Source organism: Montipora capricornis, chromosome 9 (genome assembly GCF_036669925.1).
Source record: "Montipora capricornis isolate CH-2021 chromosome 9, ASM3666992v2, whole genome shotgun sequence".
Lineage (NCBI taxonomy): Eukaryota > Metazoa > Cnidaria > Anthozoa > Scleractinia > Acroporidae > Montipora > Montipora capricornis.
Genome location: NC_090891.1, coordinates 19,998,819 through 20,013,818, shown reverse-complemented (window position 1 = coordinate 20,013,818; position 15,000 = coordinate 19,998,819). Strand labels below are relative to the sequence as shown.

The 15,000-nt window shown below is 39.7% G+C and overlaps 1 protein-coding gene across 2 annotated transcripts in view; it reads right to left on the bottom strand.

Annotated features, from left to right (window-relative positions):
* Positions 1 to 15,000, bottom strand: part of LOC138015701 (2'-5'-oligoadenylate synthase 1-like) — a 33,472-nt gene that overhangs the window by 2,902 nt on the left and 15,570 nt on the right. For both annotated transcript variants that reach the window (XM_068862813.1, XM_068862812.1), the window contains exons 3-4: positions 4,910 to 5,183; positions 4,255 to 4,645 (exon numbers count right to left, since the gene is read on the bottom strand). In XM_068862813.1, the coding sequence (XP_068718914.1) occupies positions 4,255 to 4,645; positions 4,910 to 5,183 (665 nt within the window). The remainder of the gene's footprint in view (positions 1 to 4,254; positions 4,646 to 4,909; positions 5,184 to 15,000) is intronic.

Here is a 15,000-nt window from a genome sequence, read left to right as displayed (position 1 = left end):
GAACAAGACAGGCGCTGAAAAAAAAAAATCTGGAATCTTAACAGCGACGAGTAATGGACTTCGACAACAATCTGTCGACCGTCGAGCCGTAATCAAAGTGAGCTTTAGTTCTAATTTTGGACGAGTGTGGTGTTTCGCACAACACTGAAATCAAATGGAAAATTCTCTAGAAACTTATGGGTTTAACAAAGACAGAGACTTGGATCTGTGATCTGTTGTTTGTGCTCAATTATGCACAGTCGTCTGGTAAACATTGGAAATTTCACTAATTTTTGTTAGTCAAAAATTATTTGAAAGAAAGCTTGTTGCCCATTTTTGCTTGCTAATTCAAGTAAAGGGTTTTCAGTGAAGGGTTTGATGCTGAACACTGGTGAGAAATTTATTTAGTTGCGTTTTTGACACGGAGTGCAATGTGAAACGATTGGGTTTCTTGTCTTCACGCACGTAATAATGAAATAGGGTTGCCTCAAAAAAATATTTCGCTGGAAAAGGTGGCCTTTATGAATTCATCATGTTGTGTAATATGCGAGCTTACCTGGATAGTTTTTATGGCAATAGTAAAGCATTTTCACGTCAAAATAAGGTAAGCCTCTTTCTGTTGTGTTAACTTAATTTTAAAATATAAATATACCATGCGACGCACACTTGATTTCCACTCTCAAAATTACCTCCAGAACCTACTTTTTGCGTAGAATAAGCTTTTAAAATGATGTTCTTGTCTTCTCTGGTGATACTTGACGATTCGGGAACATTTTGTGAAAAAGTATTTATAACGGGTCACACGCGCAACTTGATCGCCCGAACTTCCCCTAGTATGCATAACATCCACTTGGCCTTTTGACATCCCATTGAAAAAAACTCGTAAAATATTCGCGGACCGGTCGATTTCTCTGAAATTTGAAAGGATGATTGCTAACGAATATAGAAAGATTTTCACAATAACTAAAAATTCCTGTGTTAAGCATTAGAATTCGACGAAGAGGTAAAAGCGACTAAATTTGTTGCGTGCGTTGCTATTTTTGTGATTTGACTGTTGTGCAAATATTAAATTATGAAAAAATGTCTACGGATAGAGCGTTAAAAAATCTTTACTTTTAGCGGTTATTTGAACATAAAAGATGCAACGCTTGACGATAAATACTATTTTTGCTAATACAATGTATTTGAAAGAAGAAAAATTTGGCGGGAATCGTGGTGAAAATGAGATAACAAATTTGGATACGTGCGTTGAAATGTGATAAGCGTGGGGACAGGAATTTTATTTCTGTGACAAATGATTTTGTCATGCCGTGAGTGTCAGATGAAGTTATTTGGGAAGCCAAAAATATTTTGTTAACTTCGTGGTTAATCCAATTTATTGCTACGACTTTCTAGTGCGAAGATTGTTTACATGAAACAAACGCTTTCTGCGAATTTTGAGTGTCGTGAAATTACATAATTTGCGTGAAAAATATCCTTTTACTCTAACCCAAAAACAGTAACAAGCTTCATATTTACGTAACCATTTTCTTCTGCTTTTGTGATTGTCAGAATAGCGATTTGTTATAATTCGCAAGTCTGTATTTGTATCTCATAGATGTTTAGATTTTCAATTACTTGGCTGATCAACCTCGCAATTGGGTAAATAGTTTACCCTGAAGTCAAAATAGATAAGTTTCTCAGGAACCCGACAAAGAAGGCTTTCTGACCCGACAGATGAAATGTAAATATCCAGTTAAATATTACAACAAAATTAAAAAACTCAAAGACGGACGTTTCTTGGCTGAAAAGTACGTTGTTCTACTCTGAAAACGACAAACGATTAACATTCTTTCCCGTAATTCATTCAGTTGACACAAGGTGATCACGTGCACCTTTGTGGCTGCCTAGCATGTGATTAACTTCTTTCTCTTGACAAAACATCATAAAAGTCACAGACTGCAGAAATTTTCGTGTTTTTAAGATCGATTGTCATTAATCTTTCGATGAGAATTCGATGTGAGCTAAGGCTCACATGGTTTATGTGGGATAGAATTCTAGCACTTCACATTACCCTCTATTCAGTTGCCAACGTTTGTATAAACGTAACCTTTCCTTGTACTTGTACATGTTCATTGCCGTCACTTTAGCATTTTCAGTTCCCACGGCCTGCTCCCGTCTGACCTTGTAGCTCAGTCAGTAGAGCGGCGGAGATCTAACTCGAAGGTCGTGGGTTCAATTCCCACCCTGGTCAGAGTTTTTCTCTGTCCTTGTGTGGGCCCATTTCCATCAATAGGGCTAACGATCACATGGTTCATATGGGATATAAATCTAGCACTTCACATTACTCTCTATTCAGTTAACTCTGTATATATATATATATATATATATATATATAAACTATGTTATTTTTTTCTTCATCTGTCTTTCTGGTGCAAACGCAACTGAAGCCAAACAATGTTCTGACCTGGCATCAGATTAGATTAAGGTCGACTTACAAGAAGAGGAATTATGAAGCGGAAACATACGGAGCCCGGTAAGTCCCATGGTCATCATTCTTTTTTATAGCGTTCAGTCGAGTCCACTTTTCTGACGACTTTGTTTTGGCCGACTTTTTTGTCAACTTTCTTGTCAACATTTTTTTGTAGAGTTTTGTGTCGAGTTTTATGTCGACTTTTGTGTCGAGATTTTGTCGACTTTTGTGTCGAGTTTTTTGTCGACTTTTTTGTCGAGATTTTTGTCGAGTTTTGTGTCGACTTTTTGTCGACTTTTATATCGAGTTTTTTGATGGGTTTCTTCTTCTTCCAAGTCCTTTGGCTTTCAAGAGCCTTTTTAATTGTCTACGGCTTAGAGTGATGCCATGAAATAATCCAAGAAACAACAAAATCTCTGAGTACTCCAGGCCAAGATGGAAATAGTTTTCAATGATATCATAACGTCTGCCAGAGTAATCTTGCAATGTGGGAATATAGTTTGGAAGCCGAACACCTGCACATGTGGACGTTCTCAAAGCAACTGTAAAGAGAATAACAGGCACAAACGCGGCCATGTTGGCCAGTATCTAACTGAGAGGCCAACACCGCGAATGCATGCATGTCAAAAAGGTTGACATAATTTGTTTTATGAACGATTTCAACGCTCTTTTATTTTAATCAGAAATTAATCCAAAACTCGACAAAAAAGTCGACACAAAAGTTGACAAAAAGCTCGACAAAAAAGTCGACAAAAAAACTCGACAACAATCTCGACACAAAGTCGACAAAAAACTCGACAAAAAAGTCGACATAAAAATGTTGCCGAAAAAGTCGACAGAAAAGTCGGCAAAAAAGTTGTCACAAAAGTCGGCAAAAAACGTCTACAAAAAAGTTGCCACAAATGTTGGCAAAAAAAAAAGAATGATAACCATGGCACTTACCGGGCTCCGTAGAAACAACACCTTAGTGTGTGCAATAAACGTTTGCTTAGTCAACTGCAAGACATGCAGGAAAACGTCCGTCAGAGCAATTTGCAGTTAGTTTTTTGCAGACTTTTTATTTAAAGAAGAAACGAGTGAATTTTACTCAAGAGCGTGTTTTGTTATCTTTAAACTGAATTTATTACCAAAGCTTAAAAAACTAAAAGACCTCAAAATGGGACAGGACATTACAAAATAATTAAACGTGTGAGCCAAAGGGCCTCTGCTGGCGCGACATGTGGGTGACCCCTCAAATGGTCTTAATGACGCCCCACTTGAAAAAATTAACTAGAACACTGCAGTTCAATACCACCCAATTCAGTGACTTCTTTATTTGTGTAATACGTACCACATCCAACCCAGTGTAAGCTTTTTGGAGCTTCTATTTTTCTACAAAAAAATGTTGAGCCAAGTGCTCAGGGGGAGGAGAGCTCCCATATTAATAAAGTGAGAGGGTGATTGTCGGAAATTTTGAAAACAACCCCTAAAATTCGTTTTGTGGGTGTGGCCCAAATTCATTTTCACCCAAAAGAGGTACCAATCTTAAAACAACTCGTTAATTTGAATGACATTTTCACTATTTCGTTATAGCAATAAAGAATAACCCTAAATTTGACTGGCAACTGGTTCGTGTCACACTCCTCTGCTCAGCACAGTAGGAGCTACCGCGATAACTCTACCGGTGGTCATCCTTGGTTATAGCTCCCTAAGAGGTATCAATTCACAAATTTGAGGCCCCTAAAGGGTACGACTATCACCCCCGTCGCTTTTATATGGGCCACCCCCCCCCCTCCCCCCCAGGTCTTGCTTGCGATTTTCCCTGTACAGGAACAAAAACGAACCTTTTATCACTCTTAGTCATCCCTCTGATTCCTCTATTAGCGAGAGCCTCCGAGTAGTATTCACACCAACGGACGTTTATGTGGCGATTATCGACCAACTGTTGAAGAACAGCTTTAAAACCGACCCGAATGTCAAATGGGTTGGGTTTCCCAGCCTTCTCCCAACAGTGTATGGTGATGAGCTCCAGTGGATACGAAGATGGCAGTCTAGTTTTACCAGCACTTTTGTCTTCAATGCAGGTTTTGCGCCAGTACTTTACAAGGCGGATTAGGTCTTTCAAGATCGCCGCTTTACGCTCGTTGACAAATTTCACTTGTAAGCTCACAAAATGTGCTGAGTAATAACCCCTTTCTTTCGCTTTACAGCCAATCATTTCTTTGTACAGTTTTTCTGCAAAGTGGGAAAAAAAATGCACGTTCTAATTAACTTGCCTTCATTCAACGTGGACACACAGAGCTAATTCACATGGTTCAAAAGTTTATTTATGCCCCGAAACAATGAAATTGCAATCAAATAGACCTCATTATGGACTTTAAACTGCAACAAACAAGGACGCTGGCCAAAAGAGGACTGCCTCTAATAAGACCAGTGTGGCTGACAAACAATTGACTCGTATTGAGGTTGGGTTAAAGGAGGATTAAAATCCTATTTTACCTCGACATTGATCAGTTGTAAATGTCGGCAGCAAGTCAACGTCAAATTCTCGAGACAAATCCAGGCGGAAATGGAATTTCACGGCGAAGGGTGTCTGTTTACCAAAGGTGATTTGGTCTTTATAGGGACTCTGTTCGAGGCAAAACTCCAGGAGGTCCTTTGTTTCCTCCAAATCAAATTTGTGCTTTTCCATGCTTTTCACATCGTTGAGGAAAACCACACAGTCGATGTCTGATTTATCCTTGACAGCTGTTCCCTTTCCGACAGAGCCTCCCTGAATTGTGTTGAAAGGAAAAGGGATATTTATTAACAATACAGCATATCAAGTGAAGCTATATATGATCCTCACAGTTATGAACGCAATTTTTGCAATTACGTAAGGAAGCCTGAAAAATTCAGGACTTCAACAGGGTTTGAACCCGTGACAACGCGATACCGGTGCGACGCTCTAGCCAACTGAGCTATGAAGCCACTGACGTTGGGAGCTGGTCATTGGTGGGTTCTAATGCTCCCGTGAGGAATGAATCGACGATGAAATGATATATGAGATGGATCATATATGAACTGCGGATATGAAATCAAGTGAAGGTATGATCCTCGAAGTTATCATTTCATCGTTTATTCATTCCTGACGGGAACACTAGAACCCACAAATGACGAGCTCCCAACGTCAGTGGCTTCATAGCTCAGTTGGTTAGAGCGTCGCACCGGCATCGTGTGGTCACAGGTTCAAACCCTGTTCAAGTCCTGAAAATTTCAGGTTTCTTTACGCAATTGCAAAAAATGCGTTCATAACTGCGAGGATCATAGCTTAACTTGATTTCATATCCGCTGTTAATATATGTTCCATTTAATATATCATTTCATCGTTAATACAGCATATCTTGAGGGAAAAAAAAACAAAAACAAAGGGCTGATGCCAAACAAATTAACCTCGCGGTCAGAGCGAATCTGGCACCCTAACCACTCAGGTATTCTGTCTTCTTGAAGAAATGAATGAATTATTAAGTTTTCTATATCTTGTTCGGGATTTTACTCGACACTTCATTATGACCCCTGAAAGTCCCAGTAAGCAAAATACTCGCCGCAAGAATGCTCACACAACGCAGAAAATTGCATTTCTGAGAGAATTGTTTCTCAAAAATTTGCGGTAGAAACTCCTGGATATGGAGACTAACTCTTACGTGTCTGTCGACTGAATTTGTCCTTAATTGAATAATCTTTAATTTGCAAAATTAAATTGTCCCCTCGAAGATTTTCATTTGCTTTCTGACAAACATATTTTTGAGATCGCTGTCCTTATTGTTTGGAACAGTTCCGTCGAAATGAAGTAAGTTAGAGTAACGAAAATTTTGTCTGGTTTCTTGTATTAATTTTATTCGTGTACTTCATTAGCATGAAATATTTCGAAGACTAGCACTTCCTATCGGAATTGAAATGCTACCTGACATTCCCCTGGTTACTATGGCACTATAGCAGGGATGGGATTTTAGAAAAACGCAGTGGTGATTTGCATCGGCAAGTAAGCTAAGCTAAACACAGCACTTAATAGGTGAGGTAAGGTCTTTATTTAAAGAGGGTAAACACGTGACAGTATAAAAAATTGTTAAACTTGAGGCCCTCTATAAAACATAAAGCCAAAAATTAATATTAAAAACGTTTTATACTGTTGTTATAAAAATAGGCAAAAAAAGTATTCAAAAATTATCTAGAATCTTATTAAAAACTGTTCACTATCTAAAACAAGTTATTATACAGACTTGATATAAAAAGCTACCTAACATAACATATATTCAAAATTACGAATTCCCGTCTCTCTTTGCTTCGCGATTACAAGCGTTCCAGGCGGGAACAGTTCTTACGAAAAAAGAATACTTGTGAGCGTTAATGGTAGATGAGTAACGCTGGAACTGGAATGGGTGCTATGCACTACCTCGGGTCAAATAGGGACAGTGCACCATTGTCAAATCGGTGATCTTCCTGCGTGACTCAAGATCTTGCCAACCCAAGTTCGATAACATTGTATTAACGCTACTGGAACGACAGTAATCGTTACAAACAAAGCGCGCAGCACGACGCTGAACGGATTCAACACAGATTATGTCTTTTGTCATGGACTCCACGCGACGGAGCCGTACTCGCATACAGGGCGGACAAGGGACAAATAGGCCCGTTCCTTGACAACAGCACTACAAGGCGAGAAGTTCGTTTGGAGTACGCCTAAGATCTTATTTGCCTTCTTTTTCACCTCCACAGCCTGCTTTGTGCAATTGAGGGAGTTGGTGATGTAGACCCCTAAATATTTCTGGAACGTAACTCCCTTTAGGGGGGTGTTACACAGCGTTTACGAGAATGACGATGGCTGACGCTTAAGGGTGATAGATGTAGCATTTTTTTTTTACTAGGGGCGAAGTTTATTTGCCACATAGCCGTCCATTCCTAATGCTGGAGTAGATCCTGCTGGAGCGTATCGTGGTCGGCTGAAGACTCAATATGGCGATAGAGCACACTGTCACCCGCGAATAACTTGACACATGATGATACAGACGAGGGCAGATCGTTTATAAAGAGAAGGAACAAAAATGGCCCCAGAACAGCACTCTGGGGGACACCGGATAGTACAGGTGCCCACTTGGATGAAGTACCATTTACCATCACACGTTGTCTCCTACCAGTGAGAAAAGCCCGCAACCAGTTGTTTATTTTCCCAGATATGCCGTAAAATTTGGCCTTAAGAAGCAACCTTTCGGGAGGCACAGTGTCAAAGGCCTTCGCAAAATCGAGTAAGATCACATCGACCTGGCCGTGGATGTTAAGAACGCTGGCCCACTCATGAATGACCGTAAATAACTTGCTCTCAGACGAAAGTCCTCTTTGAAAGAATACTCTTAGTTATCCTGTTACGTAACTGTCTATAGGCACCTAAGTGCTGGGCTTTGCCAGTTCTTTTAGCCTTCTTACGTAAGCGGTCACGCTTATTCATCAATCTTTTAATAGCTGGACTAACCCAAGGGAGATGACGCTTTGTTTTTGTCATTTTGGATGGAATAAACTTATTAATCGCCTCTTGGATGGAATCTGCGATAATGGACCAGTTATCCTCAACAGACCTTTCTTCGGGACCTGATGCGAGATAGTGACTTCGGAAGGACGACAGGCTTTCGTACTCCCCCTTGTGAAATTGATAAACTCTCCTTCGAGGTTTTGGGGCAAATTTTGGAGCTACATCCCATTCAGCTTCAAAGAGGATAGCATCGTGGTCGTTGATGCAACGGCATGACGTGGCATGCCTGGAAAGGTTGCTTGTGGTAGAAAATACAAGATCTAATGTTCTCCCAGAAGCGGGACGTGTTGAAGATTTCACGTGCTGGATTAAGCCAACAGGGCATAATCGCAAGCATGACCTGGAATGTGACTGTTTATGTGATAAGTTTAGGCTTGATGTGTACATATTTATAACTAAATATTATCTAGTTTATTATAGTTAGATAACAATTGTTTATAATTTCATGTATGTAACTTCTATTTAATTTTGTTATTATTGTTATTATGTGTTCACTCTTATTTTTGTTTCTGTTTTTGGCATGCGTTTTGTACATGAGCCCCTAGCTCGGATACTGAGGGCAACCTCAATCCCACGTAACGACTTTAATAAATTGATCGCGATCGATTGATTGATTGATACAGGTCACCAGAACACCAATCAATAGCGCCACAGTTGAAGTCGCAAGGATAGTATGAGGGTAAGCAGATCGAATGTTGCAAAGTTTACCGAGAACATCATCATCCAACAGGCCTAAAGAGCAGCTGTCCTGTGTAGGCGGGCGATAGTAGCTGGTAAAGTAGAGTTTCTTTGTTTTGTCAAACTGCACTGACTGTGATGACCTCAGAGGCCTTAACGTCATGGCGTCTTTCCTCCACAGCCACTAAATCGCTGCGAACTGCAATAAATACCCATCCACCAGAAGATGACCTGTCCTTACGGAAAATATCATAGCTCTCCGGGAAGATTGAATAGGTCAGAATATCAGCGTCAAGTTGGTGCAGGTCAACGTAAGATTGGAACTCAGACCTCTTAGTCAAGCCCTTTAAACCGTTGCAATTAAGAGAAACAACTTTCAGTTTTCTTTTCACGGGTTTCTTCCTTGGAGGTGTAGGGCCAGTAGGGCTTGAGGAGTGAAGAGGAGGCCCTTGTGACGAGGGACTAGATACACTTCCAAAACTGTTGGAGACAGTTACCGAAAGAGAGACGTTCAACAGGAAAGATGTAGAAAAGTTTGGAAACAAACAGCGGTTACATATCCACACCAGTCTAAAGTCGCATCCGTGGTTGTCATAAGACTCGGATGACATGTAGATACAATTCGTGTGAAACCACTCCAAACATTCCTCGCATTCGATTCCCTTCTGATTTCGATTGACCAGCTTGCAGCACAGACCGCATGGATGTATCGATGGGCCAGGATTTGGTTGATTATCACCACACAAGAGGAGAATAGAACATAGCAGTAGTTGAGAGGAGCCATAACGCCTGTAGTTGTAATCCAAGATGGCGGACCTCTTGGATGCAAATCGATTGATGAAAGACTCCAATCCAACCAAAATTGGACCATCTGTCAAGGGCGAAAATTGGTAAGCGGAGTAGATGGAACAAAAACTAACATTTCGTCGTAAAAAGGACAAGTTGCAGCGCACTAATATGGAAAGAGAAAACACAATCGCTGGAGCAGTAAAACGTGTGGCAGCCATGTTCGGCGACCCGCTGACCCGCTGACCACTAATTTCTTATTTCAAATACATTTTTGCCTTTATAGATATATTTCACGTATGAAAAATTGAATGTATAATGCATATCAAATAGGAAAAATTAGTACTGCGCTCTCGCCACAATTTCTTCGGCCCCCTCTTTCGGGAATTTCTGGATACTCCCCTGAATTATCGGCATAGAAGTTCTCGGCAACGCAATTAGACAGTCTGCTACAATGAAAGGTATCGAGCGAAACTTGCACAGTATACCGACGACACCACCATTTTTGCCAAAGATCAATCAATAATCAATCTGTTTAATATAATAATAATAGACTTTATTTGAATAGGGTAACACATGACAGTAAGCTAAAGGCTGCTGATAAATTTGTGGCCCTACATAAAGTTAATTAGTGCTACTGATGCTGCGCCCCCCTTCTGATTGATAATCTAAAACGATGCAAAATCATTTACAAGACAATATATACACATATCACTATCAAAATAGGAAAAAGCCTGGTGGCCGTCTGCTCACTTCAAAATTGAGAGTAAAAAATCCTCTTAAAGCATGCTACAGATTCTTGACTTCTAAAATTAATGTTAAGAGTGTTCCATTGCTTGGACGTTCTCACTAAAAAGCTGCTCCCCCTTCCGTTTCTCGTTTGTATTTGGAGGTAACAAGGGTAAGGTTACTATGGCGCGTGACTCTGTTGTGGCGATCGCTGTTTAAGGATAGTAAGTATGAATTCTGGGACAGTGTAATTATTTATTTTTTTAAACACTAGTGTGTTACGCTTTGTAGCACTCTCTTTATAGAAAGGCAACAAGTTTAGTCTATTAAAAAGAGAAACTGAAGGTGTCTGTCCGTCTGCATTTAGAATAATTCTGGCAGCCCTCTTCTGTAATCTTAAAATTAACTGCTTGCAACTATTACTGGAGTTATCTCATATCATACTGCCATACATCATAATGGGCTTAACTATACTATTAAAATACATCTCTCGTTGTGCCTGCTTGAGGTAGGGACTAGTATGTTTCAGCAGTCCTAGGCGCTTTGAAAGCTTCTTTGAGAGCTCCTCGACATGACATTCACAGCTCATTTCCAAGTCCAGTGTCACACCTAAAAGCTTGTGGGATTTGACACTGTTTATATCTACACGGCCTATCTTGAGCTGGAGACTTTGATCCTCACCAGAGTCATTGACTTTGCTGAGTATTCTGGTACCTGTAACAAGCATTGATTTAGTTTTCTTTACATTTATGAACATCTTATTTTGTGCTAACCATTCGTTGTGAGAATCCAAGTCATTATTTACATCATAAGATTGTTAAGGTCACTATAATGAGCATTCAATCATCTGCGAAGATATCAACTGAGGAGTTCTGAAGATGGAGCAGTAATCATTAACAAACAAAAGGAACAGGATGGGCCCCAATACCGAACCCTGGGGTACACCTTGCTTGACTACTAGGCGTGCGGATGATTGTCCATTGAGAGCAACAAACTGGAAACGATTCGAGAGATAAGACGTGAACCAGGAGAGTGCGGTGTCCCTAGCTCTGTATAAATCGATCTTCTTCAAGAGAAGACCATGGTCTACCACGTCGAAGGCCTTCTTAAAGTAGACGAATACTAATTCAGTAACCTCGTCTCGGTCAAGGCTGTGTAAAATCTGATCTGTGAGATTGATCAGGACCGTTTTAGTGGAGTGTGCGTTGCGAAAAGCAGACTGTAAACGGTGGATAAGTCCATTTTGAACTAGGTAGTCCATGTACGCATGCGCAACATGCTTCTCGAGTAACAAGGGTGGCACAGGCGGTTAGTGCGCGGCCTTAGGGCAGGAGGTCCTGAGTTCGATTCGCGGATCTCACATCCTTGTTTCGATTTCTTTCCTTTCCGTGTACCTTAAGTAGCTTTAAATACCCATAAAATGGAAGCACTGATGGAGAGGGAAGTAAAATGAGCGCAACGTCGGCTTCCTGGGAGAATACTCTCTAGAGAGTAAAGGAACTTCCGATGTTAAATAAGGTGTACCTTTACTTTTACCTACCTGTACCTTAACTTAGACAGCACAGACAAAACAGATATAGGTCTGTAATTGTCCTTGCAATTACAGGGAACATCCTTGTGGAGGGGACCGGAGTAACAAGCGCAATTTTCCATTTGCTTCGGAAATAGCCTTTTACCAAGGACAAGTTGAACAACGTTGTCAAGGGCTGACACAGAGCAGGTGCGATCAGTTTGAGCAATCTTACACTTGCGCCATCTGGGCCTGTAGCTTTACCATTAGGCAAACTCACAATCAAGCGTAAAGTTTCTTGCGTTGTAATAGCTGGGATGTTGAATTGAGTGATGTAGTTATCAAGCCTGGAGGAGACAAAATATTCCAACTTGCTAGTGTCCAAGATTTGCACGCAATGCACTAGCAATGTTCGCAAAAAACCCATTGAACATGTTTGCCATCCCTTCCGCCTTCATTTCAATAGAGCCATCTTTCCGAACCAATTCTTTAATGTTGTTTTGTTTTTTTGATTTAGCAAGCGATTTTAGGGCTTTTAATCTACTGGACAAATTTGAAAGTGCCTCTGGCCTTCGGATAAATCAGTCCAAATCGGAACTCCTATGGTTACGCTCATCACGTCTACGCAAAGATAAAATCTTGAACCTCAAACTTCTATGGCAATCTTGTACTGTTAAAGAAAATACTTAATATCTCGTCATCAAGAGACATCCCCATTTCCGGAAAAATTAACGTAGTCAAAGCACTTGCGCTTTCGAAGCTAACCTTTGTTTGCAGTGTTCTGGACATTCCTGCTTCCTTTACAGAAGAAGTTAATGGAATAATTTTCAATTTTATCTGGAAATACAAGCAGCCTAAAATTAAAAAATCTAGGGGCATCGTAAAACGTAAAGAGAAGGGAGGTCTAAACATGACTGACTTAAAAGTTTTTGCTAAAGCTTTAAAACTATGTTGGGTTAAGCGCTTGTGTTCTACTGATGATGCACCATGGAAAGCCGTTCCAAAATCTCTGCTTGCAAGGGTAGGTGGTACACTGAACTTTCATTGCAATTTGATGTCAATTGCCTAAATTTAAACAAATCACTACCAACATTTTATAAACATGTCATAGTATACTAGCAAGAGTTAATCCACACCGTACCCGAGACCAAAAGTGAAGTAGCTAATCAAATTATTTGGAACAACCGGCACATAAAAATAAACAAACAGTCACTTTTCGACAGAAATTGGAATCAACGCGGCGTTCAAAATGTATCCAGTCTATGTAACAAACAAAAAAAAAATGCTTCCTTTCATTTCATTTCTTCCAACAAAATTCCGAGTAAATTGCAACTTTCTAGAATATTACGAGCTAATTTCTGCAATACCTCGTACCTGGATAAAACTGTTACAATTGCAAACCGAAGAAATTTCCTCCTCTTCAAGGAAGTAGAGAGTATACCATGTAAAACAATATATAAATTACACATCAATCGCATAAATCTTGCCCCGTCTACAGCAGACAAAAAACTCATCAACTGTGGTTTTAATCCATCGCAACGCTGCAAGGTGTAATCACTCCCTTTTAGTGTCACAAAGGAAGTTAAATTCTCTGTTTTCCAATATAAGATAATTAAACAATTATTCCATGAGCGCGCGTTGGATATGACATGGTAAATAGCCAACGAGGCGCGTAGCGCCGAGTTGGCTATAACCACTCTCATATCATATCCATATGAGCTAATAACCGAGATTGAGTGAACCAATCAGAGCACGAGAATTGCATTATCCGAGGTTAATAATGCGCATTATTCAATTCTCAACCTCGGATAATGCATTTCACGTGCTCTGATTGGTTCACTCAATCTCGGTTATTAGCTCATATACCTTATTTTGACCTTATATGGTAAACGAATGCGCTAAACGTTGCTAAGCTTAAATTTTTTTGACGGAAAGCGCAATTTCTCTCTGAATAAAAAACATTTCACGTGCTCTGATTGTTTCACTCAATCTAGGTTATCAGCTAATATACCTTTTTTTGAGCTTTTATGGTAAACGAATGCGCTAAACGTTGCTAAGCTTAAATTTTTTTCGCTGGAAAGCGAAATTTCTCTCTGAATTAAGTCAAAAGAGAGAAAAAAAAAACTTTTCGTGGAAACTTTGGATCAATTCCGACGTTTAGAAGTACGCGAAAAGTCAAGAAATGTTTTTGTGATGAGCCTACGTCTGTCTGACCTCAAGATATTACACATTATCGCATCTTCATCAAATTTTTTCGATTTCGCTCGGATTTTCTCGCTTTTTTCTCTCGTATTTCGCACTTCCAAATTTTTGGAGTTTAAGTTTAAACTATTACTCCATTCGCGCTTGTTGGATATATATGAGACTGGTGACTTGACTTAAACTTAAGCCCTTCAAGGTTCTAATAGTACTAAGACGGTGGTTTTGGTAAGTTGATGTATCAAGATAGTTGATATTAAAATCTCCAAGTAAACACATCTTTTGCTTTCGAGGATAAGCTGCCTCAATATTAAGTTCCAGTATTGTATCAATAGCCGCGGTTGTAGAAGGCGGACGATAAACAGCTCCAACTAGAATGGGGCGTTTCGAAGTTTTTGATTCTCATAGCAGAGAATTATTATTTATGGGACACCCATTTTGAACATGTACTTTAATTGTCTTTTTACCTTAAAGTCTTGCAACTATTAGACCTCTCGAACAGTTGATAGTATCATTGAGAATGGAAGAGCATTTTATCAGAAATGTTACTCGGGCAAATATGTTTTTATTTCTGATTAACTGCCAAAGAAATTAGACATAGGCACTGGCCATGTAAAAGTTAAGCCCCGTTCAAACGGTCATGATAGTTGATGATAGTTGATGATAGTTTCAACTATCATTCACTATCATTGACTATCATGTTTGCGATCAAACGATCCATGATAGTTCATGATAGTAGTTGACAATATTGGGGTGTTCACTAGAAATTTATGAACATGTAATCCCTCTGAACATTCCTGATGAAACCGGCTGTCACTGCTTTGAAACTCGATGTATTAAACCATAGGTTTTCCAAGTAAGAGGCTTAAGGGTTAAAAAAGTCTTGAAGCTAAGCAGTTAGGCAAAATAAATAAAACATTTGGCCATGAATATGATGCAATTCACTTTGACTTACCTCCAGTTCTTTCTTCGCTTTTCCAGTTACATCCCGATTGTGGTAGTCATCGCAAAAAATGTTCCACAAACATGGCCGTGCCTCGTACTCATCTATTAGGTTGCATATCAAACTACTACTCCACTTCTTGTTGTCTGGCTTTTCTCACTTTCAGCGTCAAATTATTGTTT